Consider the following 20,017-nt stretch of genomic DNA (forward strand, 5'->3'; position numbering starts at 1 on the left):
CAAAAAAAAGCCGGCCCGGGGAGGAGCAGCAACATCTGAAAATTGGAGGTGTAAGATCGAGATGGTCCCTAGATAGGAGAAAGATGGATTGCGTGGAGAAAGCAGGGAGAAGGTGAGCAAGAGAAAAATATATTGCCTAGAGTAAAACAAGGGCTGGAAGGAAACACCAGACAGAGACAAATCTCAGGGTCAGTAAGTTTTAGTAAGGTTCAAAACCACTGTTTTCCGGACCTCTTAAGTACCCAAAATATGGTAGGTGCTAGGGGCACAAAGATGAATAAGGCACAATTCTTGCCCAATGGAAACTCACAGCGCCACAGGAGAGACGGTCAAACACAAAATTTCAGTACAGTCTATTGGCTCAGCCAGGTGCTGCTGGAGGCGAGCGCGGGGATAGAGGCCAGCTGGTGTGACATGCTCAGCATCGAGCAATCCCTGTGACCTCCGACTCTCAGATGCATTCCCTGGCTTTCTGATACAGAAACATAAGGACACATGTAGGATATATACATATAGATATAGATGCATTTTAATTTTATTTCAGAGCTGTCCACATGCGATTCAGGAGATCTAGCTCAGTCAGTGTCTACAGTAAATCCAGGAGCACCTGCGCTATTACACACCCATTTCCCAGTCCAGGAGGGAGAGGCCGAGAAAAGCACAGCCGCCTGTCTGGTCACCCACTCAATGAGCAGCGCGGTGTGTCTCCAAGTCCCACTGCGTTCCTGTGCGGTTCTTAAAACAGACTGTAAGCTTTTGGAGACTGTCCTTAAGGAGGAAAAAAGTCACACCCACGCCCTCCCTGCCCATCCCCCTGGCAAATGCAGAGCTCACCAGCCCAGGAAGATTAGGGGAGCGAATGTCCTCCGTGCTGAACTGTGGTTATTTCTGGATGGGGGCAGAGGGAGAGGGCTGGACAGGGCGCTGCAGGGGTGTGACGGGAGGGCCGGGGAGATTCCAAGCACATGCCCGGAACTCACTGCCCCTTAACCCAGTCTAATGCAAATGACCTCATTAAGATCTCTCTTGCAAAGCGGCCGTTTCCTTCAGGGGGAAAGCCCCAGGCCGGTGTGCGGAAGAGCTGGGGACAAGGTGCCCTGTGCCGGGGCTCGCTGACCCAACAGCGGGATTCTTCAAGCTCAGTGCTTCTCCTCGAACGTGGGTGGCGGCAGCTGAGTCACGAGACAATGGAAATATTGTCAGTGACAGAAGCCAGGCTCCGGGAACGAAGTACAATCGCTCTGGGGTCAGCACAGTTGACGGTGGGGAGAAGCAAGGGGAAAAATCAAACCTTCCACTGTCATGATAGATTTCATTGACGATTTTGTTTTTTAAATGATGCTAAATAAGATGCAATGAAGCCCAAAACAGGACCCTGAGCAGGCGCTGCTGGCTGCTAATTCCCCCGTGGAACTACAGGTTCATCGCGTTATTTTAGAGGAGCTGTATTTAAAAGGCATAGCGAGGCCTCTCTGTGATCGTAACTCAGGCACTCTGGGCTTTGGTTCTCTTTCCAGTCAAAAACAGCGGGATGGACTGTGGATTCTTACCTGCTTTAAACCTCTGTGCCTTTGTACAATTCTGCAGATCATTTCAGGAAGTTCTTAAGGACTACCTTTTTCAGCTGAAAAAGGTGCAAATTAAAAATTTCTTTTCTAGTCTCCAAATAAACAGGGGTGGGGCAAAGACCATCTTACCTAATTAACTGCACGGTTTGCTGTTTGCTGCTCTGGATGACAAAAGCTTACTTCACATTCTAGTTAAAATTATTTAGTGTTTTCAAACACTTATTGTATTAAAATATATATATAATCTCTACTGTAAAAGTGGACAGACTTATTTTCCAGTGATTTTTTTTTACAATAAATGTTTCAATTTGTTTAGAAAAGAAAATATACAAATCATTGTCAATTCTGGGAAAAAGTTAACCAAAAAAGCAATTAAAAATAGATCCATTAAATATGCAGTCTGTGTCCCCAAATAAAAACTATACCTACCTGTCCAAAAAATAGGTATTACCATTTTCAAAAAACTGTAAGACTATCCTTTTCATAGGAAAACTGTTTAAGTGAGTCCTCCTCATCACTCGGTTTTAAGAAAAGGCATTTAACAAAATGCTCAAAGCAGCAATACCCCTGGGGTGCCTGGCTGGCTCAGTGGGAAGTGTGCGACTCTTGATCTTCGTGTTGTGAGTTTGAGCCCCGCATTGGGTATAGAGATTATTTAAAAATAAAATCTTAAAAAAAAAAAAAAGCAAAGCAAAGCAACACTATCTCTAATGAGAACTGGACACAACCCAAAAGTCCATCAACAGAATGGGTAAATATATTGCATTATATTTAGACGCTGGGTAGCACAGAGCCGTGAAAAACTGAACAAACTGCAGCTACACAGAACATACATAAACCTTGGGAACGCAATGCTACCTGCAAACACAAGTCACCAAAATACACTCGGCTCACTTGCATTTATATCAGGTTCAAAAATGAACAAAGCGAAGCAATCTCTGATTTAGGGATGCAAACATATGGTGAAACTACAGAGAAGAGCATGGCATGAACAGAGCACTGAGACACTGGTTGCCTCTAGTGGAGGAAAAGAAGGGGGGGCAGCATCAGTGAAGGGCACAGGGTCACCGCAGAAGAAATGTCCTTCCCTTCAACTGAATGGCAGGTACACAGGTGTTCACTGCACTGATATTCTTTACACTGTATGTATATCGTATAAATAGTTTTATCTACTCACATTTAATTTTTTTTCCGATATTAACAATAAGATAAATTTGAGTTAAATTATATTCATCCTGGACCAGCACCTAAGGCAGTAAAGCGTAATGAGTAAAATCCTGAATGCGTCCGTCTTTAGCTCCCTCTGCAAATACGGACACTAACAGATTCCCTAGGACTTCAGCCATCCAAGAAGCTCACTGTTCCTTGGGGAAAAATATGTCCTAGTCATTCCAGGGACAGTTGTATAGTCCGGAAATAAAGAACCAGGTAAGGAAAATCGCATGAGTTGTAATAAAAGAAAATCAGAAATTGAAAAAAAAAATTGCTTACGATCTATTCTGTACGCAGCATTGCTTTTAAAGATAAGAAATTTGGGGTATCTGGTTGGCTCAGAAAAGAAATTCGGGGTATCTGGTTGGCTCAGTCGGTAGAGAATGCAACTCTTTTTTTTTTTAATATATATTTATTTATTTAAATAATCTCTATACCCAACACGGGGCTCAAACTTGCAACCTGGAGATCAAAAGTCGCTCGCTCCTCCAACCGTGCCAGCCAGGCACCCGAGCACGTGACTCTTGATCTCAGGGTTGTGAGTCCCGGCCCCACACTGGGTGTAGAGATTACCTAAAAATAAAATCTTTAAAAAAATTTTTTTAAATAAAAAATAAATAAATAAAAATAAGAAACTCTTCTGGAGTCTAAGCTCCCAATTTCGCAACAGAGCTCCCCATGTGTGACGAAGCTGGGATTTACCTTCTGCTCTGGCGCCCATATTTTTTGAGAATCGTTTTTGTCACAGTCTGTATTAGCATTGTAGAAACTAGAAATTATCCCCTAATGTAGTTCATCTCTAACCACCTAAAATGTGACTTCCTCTCTTCTACCATGCCACCCAAGAAGAGATCTGTCCCTCTATTTCTGTTTCCTCATTTTTAAGTGCAAAGAATCATAGTCTCTCACACGATGGTGGCAGGATTTAATTCATTAATTCCTGTAAGGCATTCAGAGCAGTGCCTGGCACACAGTATCAAATAAGTGTTTGCTGTTATATGTGTTTTTGTTTTTATATTTATTTTGTTTCTCATGGTTATTATTGTCCTTTGGCCAAATTCATCTCCACTTGGAATAAGACATCAGAGGTTGCATGTAGCACACATGCTTCTCTTTGAGGTCGAATTTTACCTACCAACATCAATGACTGCTTCTTCTCGAGTGAACCTGCCTTCCAAGCATACACACCCCCGCCAAGTCCATTTTAGTGGTAAGGGCAACATCTGCGGGATTCTCAGCCCAGTGGCTGGATACACACGATGGGGCGGAAGTTATCACGAGTCAGATTCATTTCCCACTTCCCACTTCCCAATGGGTTTCATCAGCTCGAAGGCTGCCTGGGACACGAGAAGCCTCACCCTAACCCAAGTGCCAAAAACAAAGTAAGAGTGCACCGAGGCACCAGGAGCCTCATGCTTTGTCCTTCTTGAAAGGTCTGGAAGCCCCTGACCCTGAACAGTTGAAACTTCCAAAGGCACATACAGACGGGCGTGCATTTCCACAGCAGAATGTGCGAACACATCAACGGCTTTATCCAACCAGGCAAAGCCTCCCACGTGGGGCTATATTATTATTGCTAGTATTTCCAGGGGTGGACAATAAGTTCAAGTCAAATAAGAAGTATATAAAATGTCACCCATACCTCAAATGGATAACTGTCTGTAATTTTGATACTCCCGAGCTCCTACAAGCTGTCACCCATCGCCTTCCTCTGGGAAAACCAGTTGAGGGTGGGGACAGCAAAGAAAAGTCCCCAGCATTCAGCTGAATCTTGACCACTTTATTTTTATTTTATTTTTATATTTTTTAACCCCTCTCTCGGTGCAGAAAAATCTTGTGTTCTTTCTAGAAAGGTTTAGAAATGCATCCTTAGTTCCAAGAGCCTTGTCTCAATTTAAGAGAGGCCCTGCAAAATTCCCCACTAAACTCCCACTTGCAAGGCCGTTCACACATCACAAGATGACAACAGAACCTTGGTCCGTGATGAATCAAAGGAAGGATTTTGTGGCCTAGAATAACTAGGATGACGTCATCTATTATGGATCGGTAACAACTTTATTAGCCAACTGAGGAACCCTGCTTCCAGTAGTCCAGTTTAAGGGCCCGCGAGCTTCTCCGGTAACGGGCCAGACAGTAAAGAGTTTAGGTTTTGGGGGCCATACCATCTCTGCTGACATTGCTCCCCTCAGCTGTCGCCCCATGAAAACCACCGAACACAAAGCCACCAAACACGCTATGCACATGGGCGTGGCTTCGCCTCCATCACACTTCATGGACACCGATACCTGGACTTCGTGTGATTTTCACAGGGCACAACATATTCTTCTCCTTTTGATTTCTTTTCTTCCATTTACAAATGTAAACACCATGCTCAGCTCCTAGCAGTAGAAAAACAGGTGTAGGCCAAATGTGGCCCACCCCTGTCTAGAAAAACACAATAATGCGTGTTATTACCCCGAAACGGAGGCAGCGAAGGGCCCAAGAGAGGTTTTCCCACAGGATCTGCACTGCGAACCCTGCTCCCACAGGCCTCTTTACATCAAGGACGCGTGATTTCCGGCCTGGCCCTGCACGCGTATGATTACTGTATTATCGTATAATAATAACGATCTTTTGTGACCCAGGATGATGAAATTCTTCAACACATCATTAATATATATGATAATTAGGCAACATGTGTGGCTGGGCGGGCCGCTGCCCAATCAGAAGTCATCAACTGCTGTCAGCGACGAGGAACGCCCCTGGTAATAAGCAGGTACTCACAGGGCAGTTTCCAAAATGAAATATTCCATTCTCATTTTTAAATCTGTTTTCCTACTGGGGACAGCACGTGCTGCACAGGTGTCGAAGGAGCCATGCTTCAGGCTTCAGCAGTTCAACCTGTTTCCTGACCCCTGACTCTTCTTTTCCCATTTGCGGGCATTCCTTCTCACACCCCACCTCCCACCTCTCACCCGTTTCTGCCTACTCCCCTCCTACCGGGTTATAAGTGCTCGCACACTGCTTCTCCAGATTCATAGCTTTAACAGAATACTCTCAACAGGCTGCCCCAAAATCTGTATCTCCCGCTGAGTCCTATTTCAACAATGGTCCTGAGGAACTTAGGGAACCAGGTGAGTCCTCTCTACACAAATCAGCCCCACTCCATGGCGGCCATGATGACACACCAACGCGTCCTACTCCACCTGCCTCCACTGCCTCCCCCCACCACTGAGCCTGGATGATGTCACCAGACACTGCTTGCAGGAATCATCACTATAAATGGTGGGAGAGATGTACCACCCTGTTCATCGGGGCTTCCTTCACACCATGGAAGGAGAGGACTCCTCATCAAGAGAATTTTTTTCACCGTGTGGAGTGGACTCGTCGATTAAAGTATTTCATTAGCAGGTACTGGACCTCCTAAGATAGCAGTGACTAGCTGAGAAACACAATTCCAGGAGAAATCCACGTCAGACCCTTGTCCACGCAGCTCCTTCAACACAACAGCTACCATGACCACTTAGAATGTGATCTCAAACTAGTCCCATGAGCAATTTAAAAGCTGTAAAACAGGGGCTTTATTTGGAACTCCCTGTGAATCACAGACCCAATAATATACTAGGACAACAACTGTTTCCCAACCTGCTACCTTTTCCACATCGCCAATTAAGAAGGATCACAACTGATTTTTCTCTCTCTCTCAGTACTCTGAAATAAGAGAATGTCCATATTCTCTTGCACAGGAAAAGACTATCCCTAACTGTACTCTTCAAAGAAGGAAAGAATTCAAACTTGTTGGGAAATTCTGCCACTTTCCTGCAATAGTCCTTGAGATACACAGCTGCATGATGAAACATTTCTTACAGGTAATTAGTCCTGAGCAACTCTTGTAAAAGAATAAAGTAACAAAGCACATTTTGTGACGATGTCGTGTTGACCTGTTTGTGCCACGCGTTTAGGAATTTACAAAATTCTGAATTTGTATTATAAAACAGTAAGGTGGGGGAATCAAACATACCTATTCATGAAGACTTGACCTTGGCACACAGACCACCCAGGTTGCGAGAGGCCTTAAGAGGCACTCCGTGCTATGACATAACTCACAAGAATGCCCTGGAGTGAAGTGGGTTTTTAAAAGATATTTAGTTTTTCTTGAGTTTAATTCATCAAGAAGAGCGATCTTTCTCTAAAGGGCTGTGCTTCAGTCAACGAAGAGGTGGTAATGATTATAAGGTGATTATTTTTAATAGACGCTATCAATTACTGAGCACTTACACAAAGGCATTATCTCATTTAACCTACATGACTAACCCCATTAGGCAGTTAATATTCTCTTCCTTTTATTGATGAAGAAATCGAGTGTCAGAGAGGTTAAATGACTTGCCGAAGGTCAAAGAAACAATAAAATGCACACAAACCCAGGACCATCTGACTCAAAATCCATCCACTAGGGTCATTCCATTAAACGGCTTCCTGTATTTGAGTTGTGGGGTGCAAATTACATCAATCTCACCATTAGGCTGTTATCTACACTACAGTGGTTCCCAAACTTGACTTTTCATTATAAATATTATAACCTTTTTTAAAAACAGAAATTTCCAGAACCACCCCAAGCTCCACAACATATAATGTGAAACAAATTAGTCTCTTAACCTTTGAAGTGATGCAAAACAAGTGGCCAGATTTTTTTCCCCGCTAAACTTAATAGCGAGTATTTCATGAAAAACGTTCCAAGTCTTAACTCTCCAGGCTGTCATTTAGTTGTTAAGCATATTCTCTCTGGTTCACAATAATGAATGGATGATGGATGATGGATGGATGGATGGATGGATGGATGGATGGATGGATGGATGGGAATTCCACCCCTGAGCCCCACAGAAAAGCTTTATTCAGAGAACCACAGCCCATGGAAGCAAAGTGACCAAAGAAGCCTTAGGCATGTCACACTGAAGAGGACACCCAGGAGCAAGGACATGAGTTCAGAATTACAGCACCGGAAAGCAGGAGGTCTATGTTCCCGCTTCCTCCAAAGACAGTACCACTTCTTAGAATTCATCTAGAATCATTCAGAGACCCAAATAATCAGGGGAAAGGAAACACTGGCACATACTAAGTGATTGTAAATATGCATAAGGGAGTTAACAGGTGCCAAATAAATTCCTTCACGTTCATCGGACCTTGCTTTCTATACAGTATGGACCCCCCATGGAAAGGGACCAGCCTGACTTCTAATTTGCATATTTCCGTATGACTATATATAGTATGGAGATTTATACCAAAAGAAACAGACCTGAGTTCCAATCTCTACTGTGCCACCTACTCACATGACCTTGTTGCCATTTCTTCGTCTCCCTGAGTTTCCCTTTTCTCACCGGAAAAGCAGTGATCACAACAACTATTTTGTTAACTTGAATGCCCCAAGGACCTCGTATCTGCCACAGGGTTACCATTTATAATTATCGTTAGTTTTGCTATTTTGCAGTTACCTAAAAAGTGAAACGCACTCTGTTTGTGCAGCTCATTGTTCCAACTGCCCAGGCTCAATGTCCCAGTTTAAAAAAACCAAACCAGCACTCCAACAGAGCGTTCCTTTACGCTGTGCTCTAAACCGAGGATTGAAAACACGCTTCCAAGTTACACAGCTGTCTAACGTGCTAAGAGCAATAATGAGTTGCCATGATATCCAGGGATAACAAAATTAACAACGTCTTCCCAAACAACCTTCTCTGGGGCGATTTACCAATTATTCCAATAAAACGTTCAGTCATGAGAAGAAAAGGAGTTGGACTGGAACCGAAGTCAAATGTGTTCCTCTCTCTCTCCCTCAGTGAAACTTCTCAAAAGCGACCGTAAACATTCTAAGTCCTTGCCCGTTTTTTCCCAAGTAGTTCCAAACAGAAGATCCAAGGTGGATCTATCAGATTTGTTGCCAGTGAACGGATTCCACGGGTCGCGAGAACAAGTCTTTCTGCATTTTGTCTCACTTAGAGAGTCGCACGGCAGCTCTTTGGCACTTTTCTTCGTAATGTTTTCTCCATTTGCAGCCTCCAGCCGCGAGTCCATTTTATGAGGGATAAGATTCCACTGAAAAGATCCAGAAGGTTGACTGAGGAAGACAGGGCGAAAATTGCAGTCCGTCTGATCTACTCCAGCCATTGCATTGTATCTATGCGGGTCAGATAAATTGCAGACTGACTCCTGCAACCCGTGAAAGTCTGTTCACTGGCAACAAATCTGACAGATCCACCGTCCCTTCAGTCAAGTCCAATTTGGCCACAGGCCTCTAGATGTGGTCATTAATTCCTGCTGACCGTGGCTGCCACTGCCGAGCACCGAAGAAAGCTCTAGGACACTGGCGGCAGATGGTCTGGGTGGGACGCGGGCCCTGTAGTGCTTGGACTGATTTGCTTCTTTGTATGGACAGTTGACTCTTGAACAATAAGGGGCTTGGGGTGCGCTCAAAAAATCACCATTGAACTTCTGACTCCCCAAAAAACTTAACTATTAACAGCCTACTGCTGACCAGAAGCCTTACCGGTAACATCAACAATTAAAACATATCTTGTATTCTGCAAACAAGTAAGCTAGAGGAAAGAAAATGTTACGAAAAAAATCATAAGGAAGAAAAAAATACATCTACGGTGCTGTACTGTATGTATCCACAAAAAAAAAAATCCGTGAGTAAGTGGACCTATGCAGCTCAAACCTGTGCTGTTCAAGGGTCTGCCATATTTAGACAGGGGGGGTGGTCTAGGAAGGGGAACACACTGGCCAACTCTTGACTGTACAAACTGTTCCACCCACACTGGAGAGTATTTTCCCTCTCAAGGGACACAAAAGGATAAAGCTCCCAAAGGTCACCTTTTTGGTCAAAATGTCTTGGAGCACTATTTCTAAATTGGAACTATTCTGCAGAGAAACGAAAAAGGTTCTCGCTGTTAAGATAGACTGAGCAAAGCACCTGCCACCGCAGATGTCATGGTAGAGTAACACGATCTAGGTTACCTTCTTCAAACCATAGGATGGCCCTTTACTACCCCTAACACACAGCTCTCTGGGATTTCCACGGTAACGGTTCTCATCCCTTCCTAACAAGCCCTGCTACCACACATCAAAGTTTTCATAGCAAATCACGGTTCCAAAGAATAAGGAGAACACAGCCAGTTTATACGTCAATACCAACATCATTCTTCCCTGCTAATAAGCTACATTTGAACATTTTTAAATTCTTTGGTATTCACAGCTGTCCCTAGACAATTTTTTTTTTCAGTTAAACTGTCAAAAGCAACGGACCACAGGTCAAAAGCCACAGGCGGTATACCATCTCAGCAAATAGATACAAAAGCAAGATGCAATAAAAGACAACTTACTGTGATCTTAAACATCATTGAGAAGAGAAAAAAACCTAATGGCTCTTGCTTGTATGAATATTGATATATATATATATGAAATAAACAAATACTTCACAGAGCAAACCCCTTCTAGCTCCAGTGCCCACCCTTCTAGTCCTCGTGCCTGGCACAGAGACTGTTTACTCATCTGCCAAAGTATCACTTGGAGGAACAGCCGCTATCTTGGTGATAAATAGTATCCCCATCCAGCCAGGGTAGGTAAGTGAGATCCAACAACCAATTACAGAAGCTACAGTGGTTGTTTTAGTGAGAGTTGTACACATGTGTCTAATTATAACGCGTTCTTACTTCCCTACTGTGAGGCTGTGTACAACAAGCTCTGCCTTTAAAAGCTTCTGTTTCAGGACAGAAAAGCTATTAAGAAAGTCATCAAGCATTCCGCAAGATCAAGACCTTTGTGAACATGTGAGGTCTCCCATACTATCATTTTTCAATGTTTATATCATGAAAAATTTCAAACATACAGAAAAAGTACAAAGCATAATGTAATGAACATCTGTATACCCATGACCCAGCCTTGTTAAAAGCTTAATGCTTAGCCATAGTCACATTAGGCCTTTTCTTTCCTTAATAAATAAATTGTGACACAGGAAAATAAAAACCTGTGGGTAGCCCTCCTCACCCCATACCCTTACCTCCCCCAACAATATATTAATCTGCATGTTTTCAAGCGGGATAAAAATAGTATCAGACTGTAAGTATCAATCTACAACTGGTTTTTTTTCTCAACACTGTGTTTCTAAAACTTATCCATATTCATACATGTAGAATATGGCTCTGGTCCATTCATTTTCTGGTTCATTCATTTTCATTACATAGACTTTCATTGCATGAACAGAGCACATAGGTTTTCAACCTTTTTCCTCCTGAAGAAGGGTTTGACTGTTTTAGATTTGTCACTATCAGAAACAACACAGAAATGGCCCCTCTTAAACACGTGTCCCTTTACACACGTAGTGTTTCTCAAGGCATCAACCCAGAGGTGGAGCTGCTGAGCTGCAGGACGTGTGTGGACTCGCAGCTTTACTGGGTGCTACCACACTGCTCTCCAAAGGAACTGTACCAAAAAAAATATTCCCACCATCAGTGTATCAGAATGCCAATCACTCTACATCGCTGCCATCAATCAATAGTGGCAGATTCTTTCATTTTTGCCTATCTGATGGGTGTGAAATGGTATCTCGTTTTAATTTGTTTTCCTGATTCCCAGGGAGGCAGAAGAACATCCTTTCATCTTTACTGTCTAGGTATTCATCTCTATGAATTGCAAATTTTTCTATTTGCCTTCTTATTGCTTTGTAAGTGATCTTTATGTGTCCTGTGTTTGGGAAAGTTACTTAATTTCTCAGCTTCCCATTCATGGCAATAATACTACCGACCTCCTAGGGAAGATCTCTAGCTGATCTTAAAGCCCTTAGTCCAATGCCTATTACATGAGAGGCACTCAAAAAAAAAAAAAAAAGTCACTTTTCCATTATTGTTACAAATGTGAAGAAGAGGGGTTCAGGGTATTTCTAGCATTTCTCCCAAGTTTGTAGCTGCCTTTGATATAAATAAAGAAGGACTCAGGAAGAGGAGTCTCGGCAACCCTCTCTGCCTAGGCTGTTCCCCCACCACAGAAGACATAATACCAGGACTCGGTTGTTCGTAAGGTACCATGAGGGAAGTGTACAAAGTCGATTCTCCTAGACATCACTTAAACTGAACTGCCACGTTACACTTCCTTCGATACACAAGTGGCTGTGATCTTGTCTGTGAAATGACCATAATCCTGAATTTCGACAAAGGTGAAGTTACAGAGTGCAAAGAACTCTGAGAAGAGGGAAGCGGGTGGTGGAGGCTGGCAGGTGAATCAGTATTAGGGATTCTGCTGGGCATTCCTGGGGTGGAAACACAGCTACAACTTCCTAAGATTCCACCAAGCCCTAGACCATTCCTTTTTCCCACACGTCATAAGCGATCCTTGAATTAGAAAAGCGAAAAGAAAATCATCACATCGCTTATCACGCACTGAGGTGTTTTTCTTTTAATAATGACATTGACATCACCGAGGCAGCAGGTAATCCTGTTCGATGCACACTGTGGGAATGCTTATCTATCCCCAATATCCAGAAGAATATGTTCCTAGGGACATGCTGGTAAGCTAGAGCGATGCAATAAAAAGGAACGACGTAAGCTTGTCTGCTTGGACTCTTAACATATCTAGTTTCGTGTGGAGATCCTCCCAGATTGGCTTCTATTCAGTCGTATCTTGACCTTTCCTTGGAGAAAGGCCACGTTCATCTTTATGAACTCTGCTAGGGGAGTCAGAAAGCATAGATAGCTGTCCTCCAGCCCTATCAAGTAGTCCTGACATCAGCTTCCACCAGGGACTGGCAGGGTCCCTTTTCAGATGTACTTGCACATCATTTAACGTTCAGAATTCTCTCCCTCCGTATTCAATTTCAACGGGCACTGAAGAAACCAGAGACTTGCCTTTGCAACTAAAGGCAACTATCCCCCTATCTTGTCCAGAGCAATCATGTGTAAGAGTCAACCCCAGCCCAAACATAATTAGACCATCTTCTGATACCTATCTAGGAGCACTGCTTTCTTCCTTAAACGTGTGCCAGGTTTCCACTTTCAAGAAGTTAAATTGCCATATAAAAATGCCCTGGTGATGATGAGTAATTAGACACTGTAATGGAAAATTAACTGTGTTTTTATTTAGAGCATTCATTTTAACAAGACTTTTTTTTTTTTCGTAACTGTTCTTAAGCCGCAATAAAAATACATTAAATCCTGAGGGGTTGCAGAGGTTTTCTGGTTAAAAAGAAACACACACACACACACACACACACACACACACACACTTCTCTTTCTGGAACCACTGACTTTGTGAATATCACCAAGTTGATACAAGGTTCTGCTCCGAACCGCATTATTAATATAGTCTAATGCCAATTTTCATCCTGTCATCTGTGCTGTGGAGGAAGGAATAGCCATTCCAATGTCACAGGCTGCTAACGCAGGGGGAGGCACCGGAGAGGTGGCCCCCAGGGGCCTGTCACATGTGGGGAGCCTTCCCCCTGAATATCCCGCAGTCCCCTTATCTTCTCTCTGCTCCTGTGGCTGCCAAGGGAAGTGGGTCACTTGCGGCCCCGGCTCCTGACAGCTCCGTGAGCCCCTGTGGGCTCTGGGCAGCCCTCTGTGAGGAAGCTGTGAGAGTGGGGTTCAGCTCCGATGACACACTAGAAACGACTCGGTGACAGAACGACAGGGGGCGGTGACAGCATTCCCCCAGGAAGAATGGCGAATGAGGCTAAATCTGGACATGTCATCACAATCCCCGTGGCCCTCTGTGGCAGCCCTCGAGTCCCACTTTCCAGCGAAGAGTCCATCAGCGGGTTCAGCCACAGGACCCCGAGTGCACCTGGATCTGGAGCTGGACGAGAGGCCGGCGGTGCGGGGGCGACACCCATACAAGTTCATGGGCTTCATACCAATGAGGGAGCCTCAGCTCGCGTGGCCTACCTAGCTTTCCATCTCTGTTCCTGCCAGACCTCAAAAATGAAGTGCAAATGACACCCAAAAGTGCTTCTGGCCTGACATGTATTCAGTCGTCCACAGCGAATGCTGAATGTGGGGCAGGGCCCAGGCCCTGGGTCTCTTGTTTTCAAGGGTGTCCGTGCATATCTAAGTAAAATCAACCGTCGCCACTTACTATCCAGACACCGACATGAATTTCAGATGCCCCCTTAGCTTGGCCCATGCAGCAAGGCTCCGTCAAGCAGCTACAGAAGTTCCAGGGAAACCTGCTCTTTTTCTTCTTCCCTATTCCTTCCTTTTGTAGGTTTTTGTTTTTGTTTTTTAGTTTAATCTCTCCTTACAATTTAACATCCTTTTAAAATCCTTACTGCTTTTCCTGTAGATTCCTGGGTCTTATTCAACCTAACCATCTTTTCACTTCGATTCTTGAGGTGGGTTACAACTAGCCACTTCACAGTCCACGCTTACATCCAAATGCGGGTTCAGTCCAGAAGGACAGCCCACCAGAACACTGGCAGACTGGCTTCATAAAACAGGTACCATGAACACCGTTTCGTTTTGGCTGTATTTAACAAGGCTACTATGACAAGTTGGCTGGCGATGACACCCTTTAGGGGGAGTTCAAACAGAAAATTCCATCTGGTGAGCAAAAGTATTAAATCGTCACAATGTTCCCCGATCCCAATTCCAAACTGCCCAGTATATTCTAGAGAACGACAAAGAAGGGCTTGGCAGTGGTTCTACAGAGAGAGTAGAAGAATTTGTGAAGTATCCCAACTGTGAGTCAAGATTTAGAATAGGGGCGCCTGGGTGGCACAGCGGTTAAGCGTCTGCCTTCGGCTCAGGGCGTGATCCCGGCATTATGGGATCGAGCCCCACATCAGGCTCTTCCACTATGAGCCTGCTTCTTCCTCTCCCACTCCCCCTGCTTGTGTTCCCTCTCTCACTGGCTGTCTCTATCTCTGTCAAATAAATAAATAAAAAATCTTTTAAAAAAAAAGGAAAAAAAGATTTAGAATAGACTGAAATGTAATGAACTCGCTAACAGGGCCATCACCGAGCAAGAAGGAAGATCTGCTGAGCGAAACTGTTGAATTAAATGATACTGAAGACTGAAGACTGAAGACATCTGGAGAGGCATTTTAACTTGTGGACTCAATTTCAAATCACTTTCCCCTGGTTATTAGGAAAATCAGAACCAAAGAAGAGCCTGCGGATGAACTCCATTCACCGGTTAAAACTGACCCCTGAGGAGCCCCTCAGCGTCTGTTGAACAAACGAGTCATAAAATTTAAGGAGTCAATGAGACAGCGGCTGAGGAGGCCCGAAGAGCCCCGCTCCAAATATACTCTGACCCTCGATGAGTCCTATATGCTGGGCATCCCTCAGTTTGTTTACCCTTAGAATGGGAACAGGAGAAGCAGTTATGAATGATTGCTAATAAAACTATCTGCCTCTGGCAGAAATACAGATGCGTGTTGATAATGATCACTCTCCCGAACCCCAGTTTACATTTTTCCATTCACATTCCAGTTCCCTACCCTCAGGTTCCCAAGATCCTACGGGTTTTAGTCTCAGACTGGAAGACCGCACTGAGATTTGGGGCGTCTCTGGGGCCAACTCCACGAAGCAGTAGCTGGCTGCCACACTCCCAGAGAAGTCATTACACATGTCCCCACCTCCTTTCATTTTTCACTGGGATGACACCCAATCTTTGTGATAAAAATGAACCCAAGGACACCACCCCAGAGTACGTGTTTCTCTTGGACCTACCAAAGGATAAAATGTTCTCAGTGCCACCTCTTAAGATAAACACCCTTCCCCAAGTGCCCCTTTTAATTGGCTGGTTGACTGTCCCTTGGGTGTGACTGCACGGATTTCTCCCGGATATGTAACCAACTTGGAAAAGTCTTCCTGATTTCTGAGTACCCTAAAAAGAAGGACAGTGGTGTACAGCGTGGACTAAAACTGTGTCTAAGCACTGATGTGACCCTGGTGCTTCACAAAAAAAGGGATATTCTGCTGAGGGAGATTGGTCCGTGATCTCTGTGGTCCCTTCCAGCTCCGGACCTCAACAGTCGGATCTCCAAGGCTGGCCACTGAGGGTGACCAGGAGACCCAACAGAACCGTCCCGCCAGAGAAGGAGGAAGACGTTCGCCTGTAGGTTTCAGTGGATTAATTAAAAGCCATGTGCTGGTCACAGGCTGCAAAATGTCCAAATAGCTACATTCACCTTCCCCCACAGAATGCGCATGTGCGCATCTAGGGTAATTCTAGGTTGTAAGTATAAATAACTATAATAGAATTGTAAGTAATTAGCACAGTAGGTTGGCTTCTCAGTATCCACAAGACAATGTATCTTAGGATAAATGGCTGTAGCCTTGTTTTCGTGAAGCAGGCTATTCATCTTTTCCAAACTCTGCCTGTCTCTAAAGATCAAACTGAAAGAGAGAGCCTTCAACAACGACCTGCTGAGATCTCTGCACTATACTCCATTCTGAGAAGCCAGATTTCTTCGGGCAACTTCCACCAAAAAACATTAATCAACAACCAGGAAAATGAAAAAATGCACTCGAGGGTTAAGTAGTATGTATGATATCCTCAACGGCACCTCCGTTTTGGCCTTTAATCACTGTCAACAACGTTCTAACGTTTATGAGAGGTTGCTCGTGATTTCTAAATGGCAATATATTTCCATTCTCAATGAGAATGACGGTTACCAGATTAAAAAAAAAAAAAAAACCCAACGTGTTATACACTAAATAAATCCTAAACATATTTCACACCCCATCAGTGGTCCAAGTAACAAACATTTTTCCAAAGCAAGGCTCTCTTTGGGCTTGGTTTCTTAAATTTTCTTTTAAATCTAATGACAAATGTTCCTTCAGTTTGGCTTCAAAGGACAGGATTCCCTTTCTCACTGCTTATTACGTGATGTAGAACATCTCTTGGGAAACTTACATAAATTTAGAGACAGCCTTCGAAGCCTAAAATGACTGTATTTGTAAGAAGAAAGGGCCTGTTCCAACGAACAACACTTTTTCTGGAGGTTGAGTATTCCGTCACGGTTAGAGTGTCTAAGAATACATTTCTGTTAGGTGATCATCTGCCTCATGAAAAATGTTTCCATTTCTCAATTTACTTGAATACATGCTCTTCTGCCCGAGGAGACTCCGTACCATAAACTGGCATTTGGATTACTAAATCTAGACAATGCGGACTGCTTAATTCTGCAGAGGTTTCTTAAATGTTGTAGCTTTTTTTTTTCACCCCAATTTTATACACTCATTGTGCAGGGTAGTAACGTTTTTTGGGTTTTTGGGTTTTTATCTTATTTCATTATTATCTTATTTCATTACCTGACAAAGTTCACTTTCGGTAGCTATTTAAATCTTAATAACAGCAAACTGAAGGATGAGAGAAAGTTCAGTAACTTTAATTACAATGTATGCTTTTCACTTGATTTGAACTTTTTATACATCGGTTCAGCCAAAAGTGCTAAATATTTATTTCTATCCAGGAAAAAAAAAATACACACACACACACACACACACACACACAGTTGTATTGAATGCAGAATGCCAGTAACTTAATGCCATTTTTAATTAATAAAAAAAAGATTAAATTTATCTAGGCTAAGATTTTTGATCTTGAACATAACCGTTAAAAACAACAAAAATGCTTTGAAGGTGTGGTATTTGCAAAACCCTTGAGAAGTCACTAATGGGATTCCGATGATCTAATACATGTAAGGCTTTAACTGTAATCGTAAACCCACTAAAGGCTTATGACCTGAAAGTATGAACTATTGTAGCCAGTTTTTATGGGTTTCATTCCACTGGCAAATCCCAGTTTCTATATTTTAAATCTCAACTAGCACAAAATCACAACATTTTTCAAAAGAACAATCTAAAGAAAGTAAACACTGGAATGACAAGGCAAGAAAACCATTACCAACAGCCCACCCTTTCACACAAACCATCAATGAACTTCAAAAGCACAAGACCAAGCAAAACTTAGTTCGTGATACACATGCAATTCACCCTTATACATTCTCAAAACTGCATATGAATCACCTTATTTTCCTCTGACTTATTTCCATACAAGGCTCCGTGAAACACAGAACTTACTCAGCCCCTATTGATGACTGGATCACTGTTTTCTGAGGCTATTTATTACTCTTCTTTTTTTCTTTTAGCATGTTTTTGCTATGATCCAATTCTGTAACTGCTAAAAGCCAGGAAAATCTGCCTTTGGGTCCATGCAGAGCACAAAGCCACTAAAAATTTTGCCGGCCCTGTGCTATACTTCAGTGCTGAGAATCGTTCTGTTTAGTCCGAGGGTCCTGCAGGAATGCAATGTTGTAGCAGGATGCATTGAAATTTGTGATTAAATCTTTTTTTTTCCTCAGAGAGGCTTGAGTTATTATAGCAAGTGATGATTTACGCTCAATACAAGACTCAGCCTACCACCCCTACCTAATATACATGCAGATTATTCATTCAAGGGTTTATACACCCATGGCAGGCACATAATTGTAAAAATATAAACATCAAGGATATTTACCTTATTTCTAAAGTTTTTTATTTGTTTCTCGTCTCATATACTTCTTGGTCCTTAAAATTTAGTATTGCATGCATACTGTTATGGGCTATCAGGCCTAATTCTACCTTACAGATAAAATTTATTCTATGAAGGCATACCTGAATATTGTATTCATTTCATAACCAAATACATATGGAAACAACTTGGTTTTCAAAGAACTTTGCTGTAAGTATTTACACACATTATGAACTGATTGTCCTACAGGGACAACTCATCAAACTGAAAGAAAAATCTAGGATTCTAAGCCTTGTGCAATAGAAGCTTCTGGCCTAAAAGTTCAAAAAAAAAAAAAAGTCTTTTAAAAACACTGCTAGCTCTTCACTTTACTTTTTCAACGGAAGTATAACAAAATTATTTATTTCAGGGCACCCACGCAACAAACATAACCTCAAAGTTTCTTTTAGTTGGGAAATACTGAATTTTTACCTTTAGTTGAAAGCACAGGGGGTCACTTGTTTTTGATAAAAACTGTTTTAACTTCTTTTTTTTCTATACCTGCTTTTCCATAGCCTAAATCTTTATACAGCCAGGGCACTTTGAAACTTGGAGCTTCTCTTAATGCGCTCAAAGTTTTAAAAATACCTTCGGATTTCCTTTCCACATAAACCTACGACTTTTTCAATATGTTTATTAAATTTTTTTTTTTTATCTTTCCTAGTGGTCTTAGTTAGGCTCTTGTGGTTAGAGGAATCCAGACGTGAAGACTGTTTTTATTGTTATAACTGTTGTTTTTTCAGTCGCTTAAAACAAAAGGGGGTGACCTGCTCAGCGGGCACCACAGGCCACGTATTCCAGAACCACTGCCCCAGAGGGAGATCTTTTTAGGAAAAGTTCAAGGATTTCAGGATTTTGTTGAGAAGCTCAGGATACCGATTTACTTGTTAATTTCCCAGTGGAGACAAGAGGAGGTTGGACAAGCTAACTCCAGGGGAGCGACACCACTTCCTGAAACGGTGATTTTAGGCGGGGAACCGGGTCAAGTGTTTGAACTTTCTGACCGAAAACCACAGCGGCGCTGGGCAGGAGGCGGCTTTCTCCCGCGAGCAGGGTCGCCGGCGTGGCACGAGCGGCCGCTGCTAGGGGCCCGCCGCCTCCGCTCCACTTCCAGCCTTGCGATCGACACCTTGCCTGGCCCGTCCCAGGTCGCGGACGCCTTGGCGATGCCCGCCGCTGACGAGTCCAGACCCCCGGCACGGGCACGGGAGAAGAATCCCCTCGCCCTCCGGTGGGAGGACGGAGGCGGGAAAGCGCCCGACACCCGCGCGAAAACCACGGCACCCCACTAAGTCCCCCACCCTCGGCGGGGCGTCTTACCCGTACAGGAATGCAGGGGTTTGGGTCGCACGACCAGCGACGGGCACACGGAGTAGAGGGAAAGTTTCTCAAAGTAGTCGCAGGTCTCCTTGGAAAGGATCTCGTCGATCATGAAAGTCTTGTAGCGCCGCCTGGCTGCTTTGAGTTGGCCGGGCGAGCTCAGCCGCAGCTCCGCGTGGCAGTGCATGGTGAGCCGGGGAGAGCACCGGCCGGCCGGGGCCGCGGGGGCTGGCGCGCCGGCGGGGGCCTCAGCCCCGCTCCTCGGCCGCCGGGGAGGCGGCGGGCAAGGGAGGCGCGCGGAGGGGAGCGGGCACCGGGCGCGCCGGCCGCGCGTCTAGACCCACCCGCGGATCAGCATCTTCGCGGAGCCTTTTTGGGACAGCGCAGCTGTCAAT

At 43.9% G+C, this 20,017-nt stretch overlaps 1 protein-coding gene across 1 annotated transcript in view; it reads right to left on the reverse strand.

Moving 5' to 3' along the window:
- BARX2 (BARX homeobox 2) overlaps nucleotides 1–19,809 on the reverse strand; it is a 73,661-nt gene extending 53,852 nt beyond the window's left edge. Inside the window, exon 1 of the mRNA XM_008688310.1 lies at nucleotides 19,623–19,809. Within this exon, the coding sequence (XP_008686532.1) occupies nucleotides 19,623–19,809 (187 nt within the window). The remainder of the gene's footprint in view (nucleotides 1–19,622) is intronic.
- Between the last annotated feature and the right edge of the window lie 208 nt (nucleotides 19,810–20,017).

Source organism: Ursus maritimus, unplaced genomic scaffold (assembly GCF_017311325.1).
Source record: "Ursus maritimus isolate PB19 unplaced genomic scaffold, ASM1731132v1 scaffold_16, whole genome shotgun sequence".
Taxonomy (NCBI): domain Eukaryota; kingdom Metazoa; phylum Chordata; class Mammalia; order Carnivora; family Ursidae; genus Ursus; species Ursus maritimus.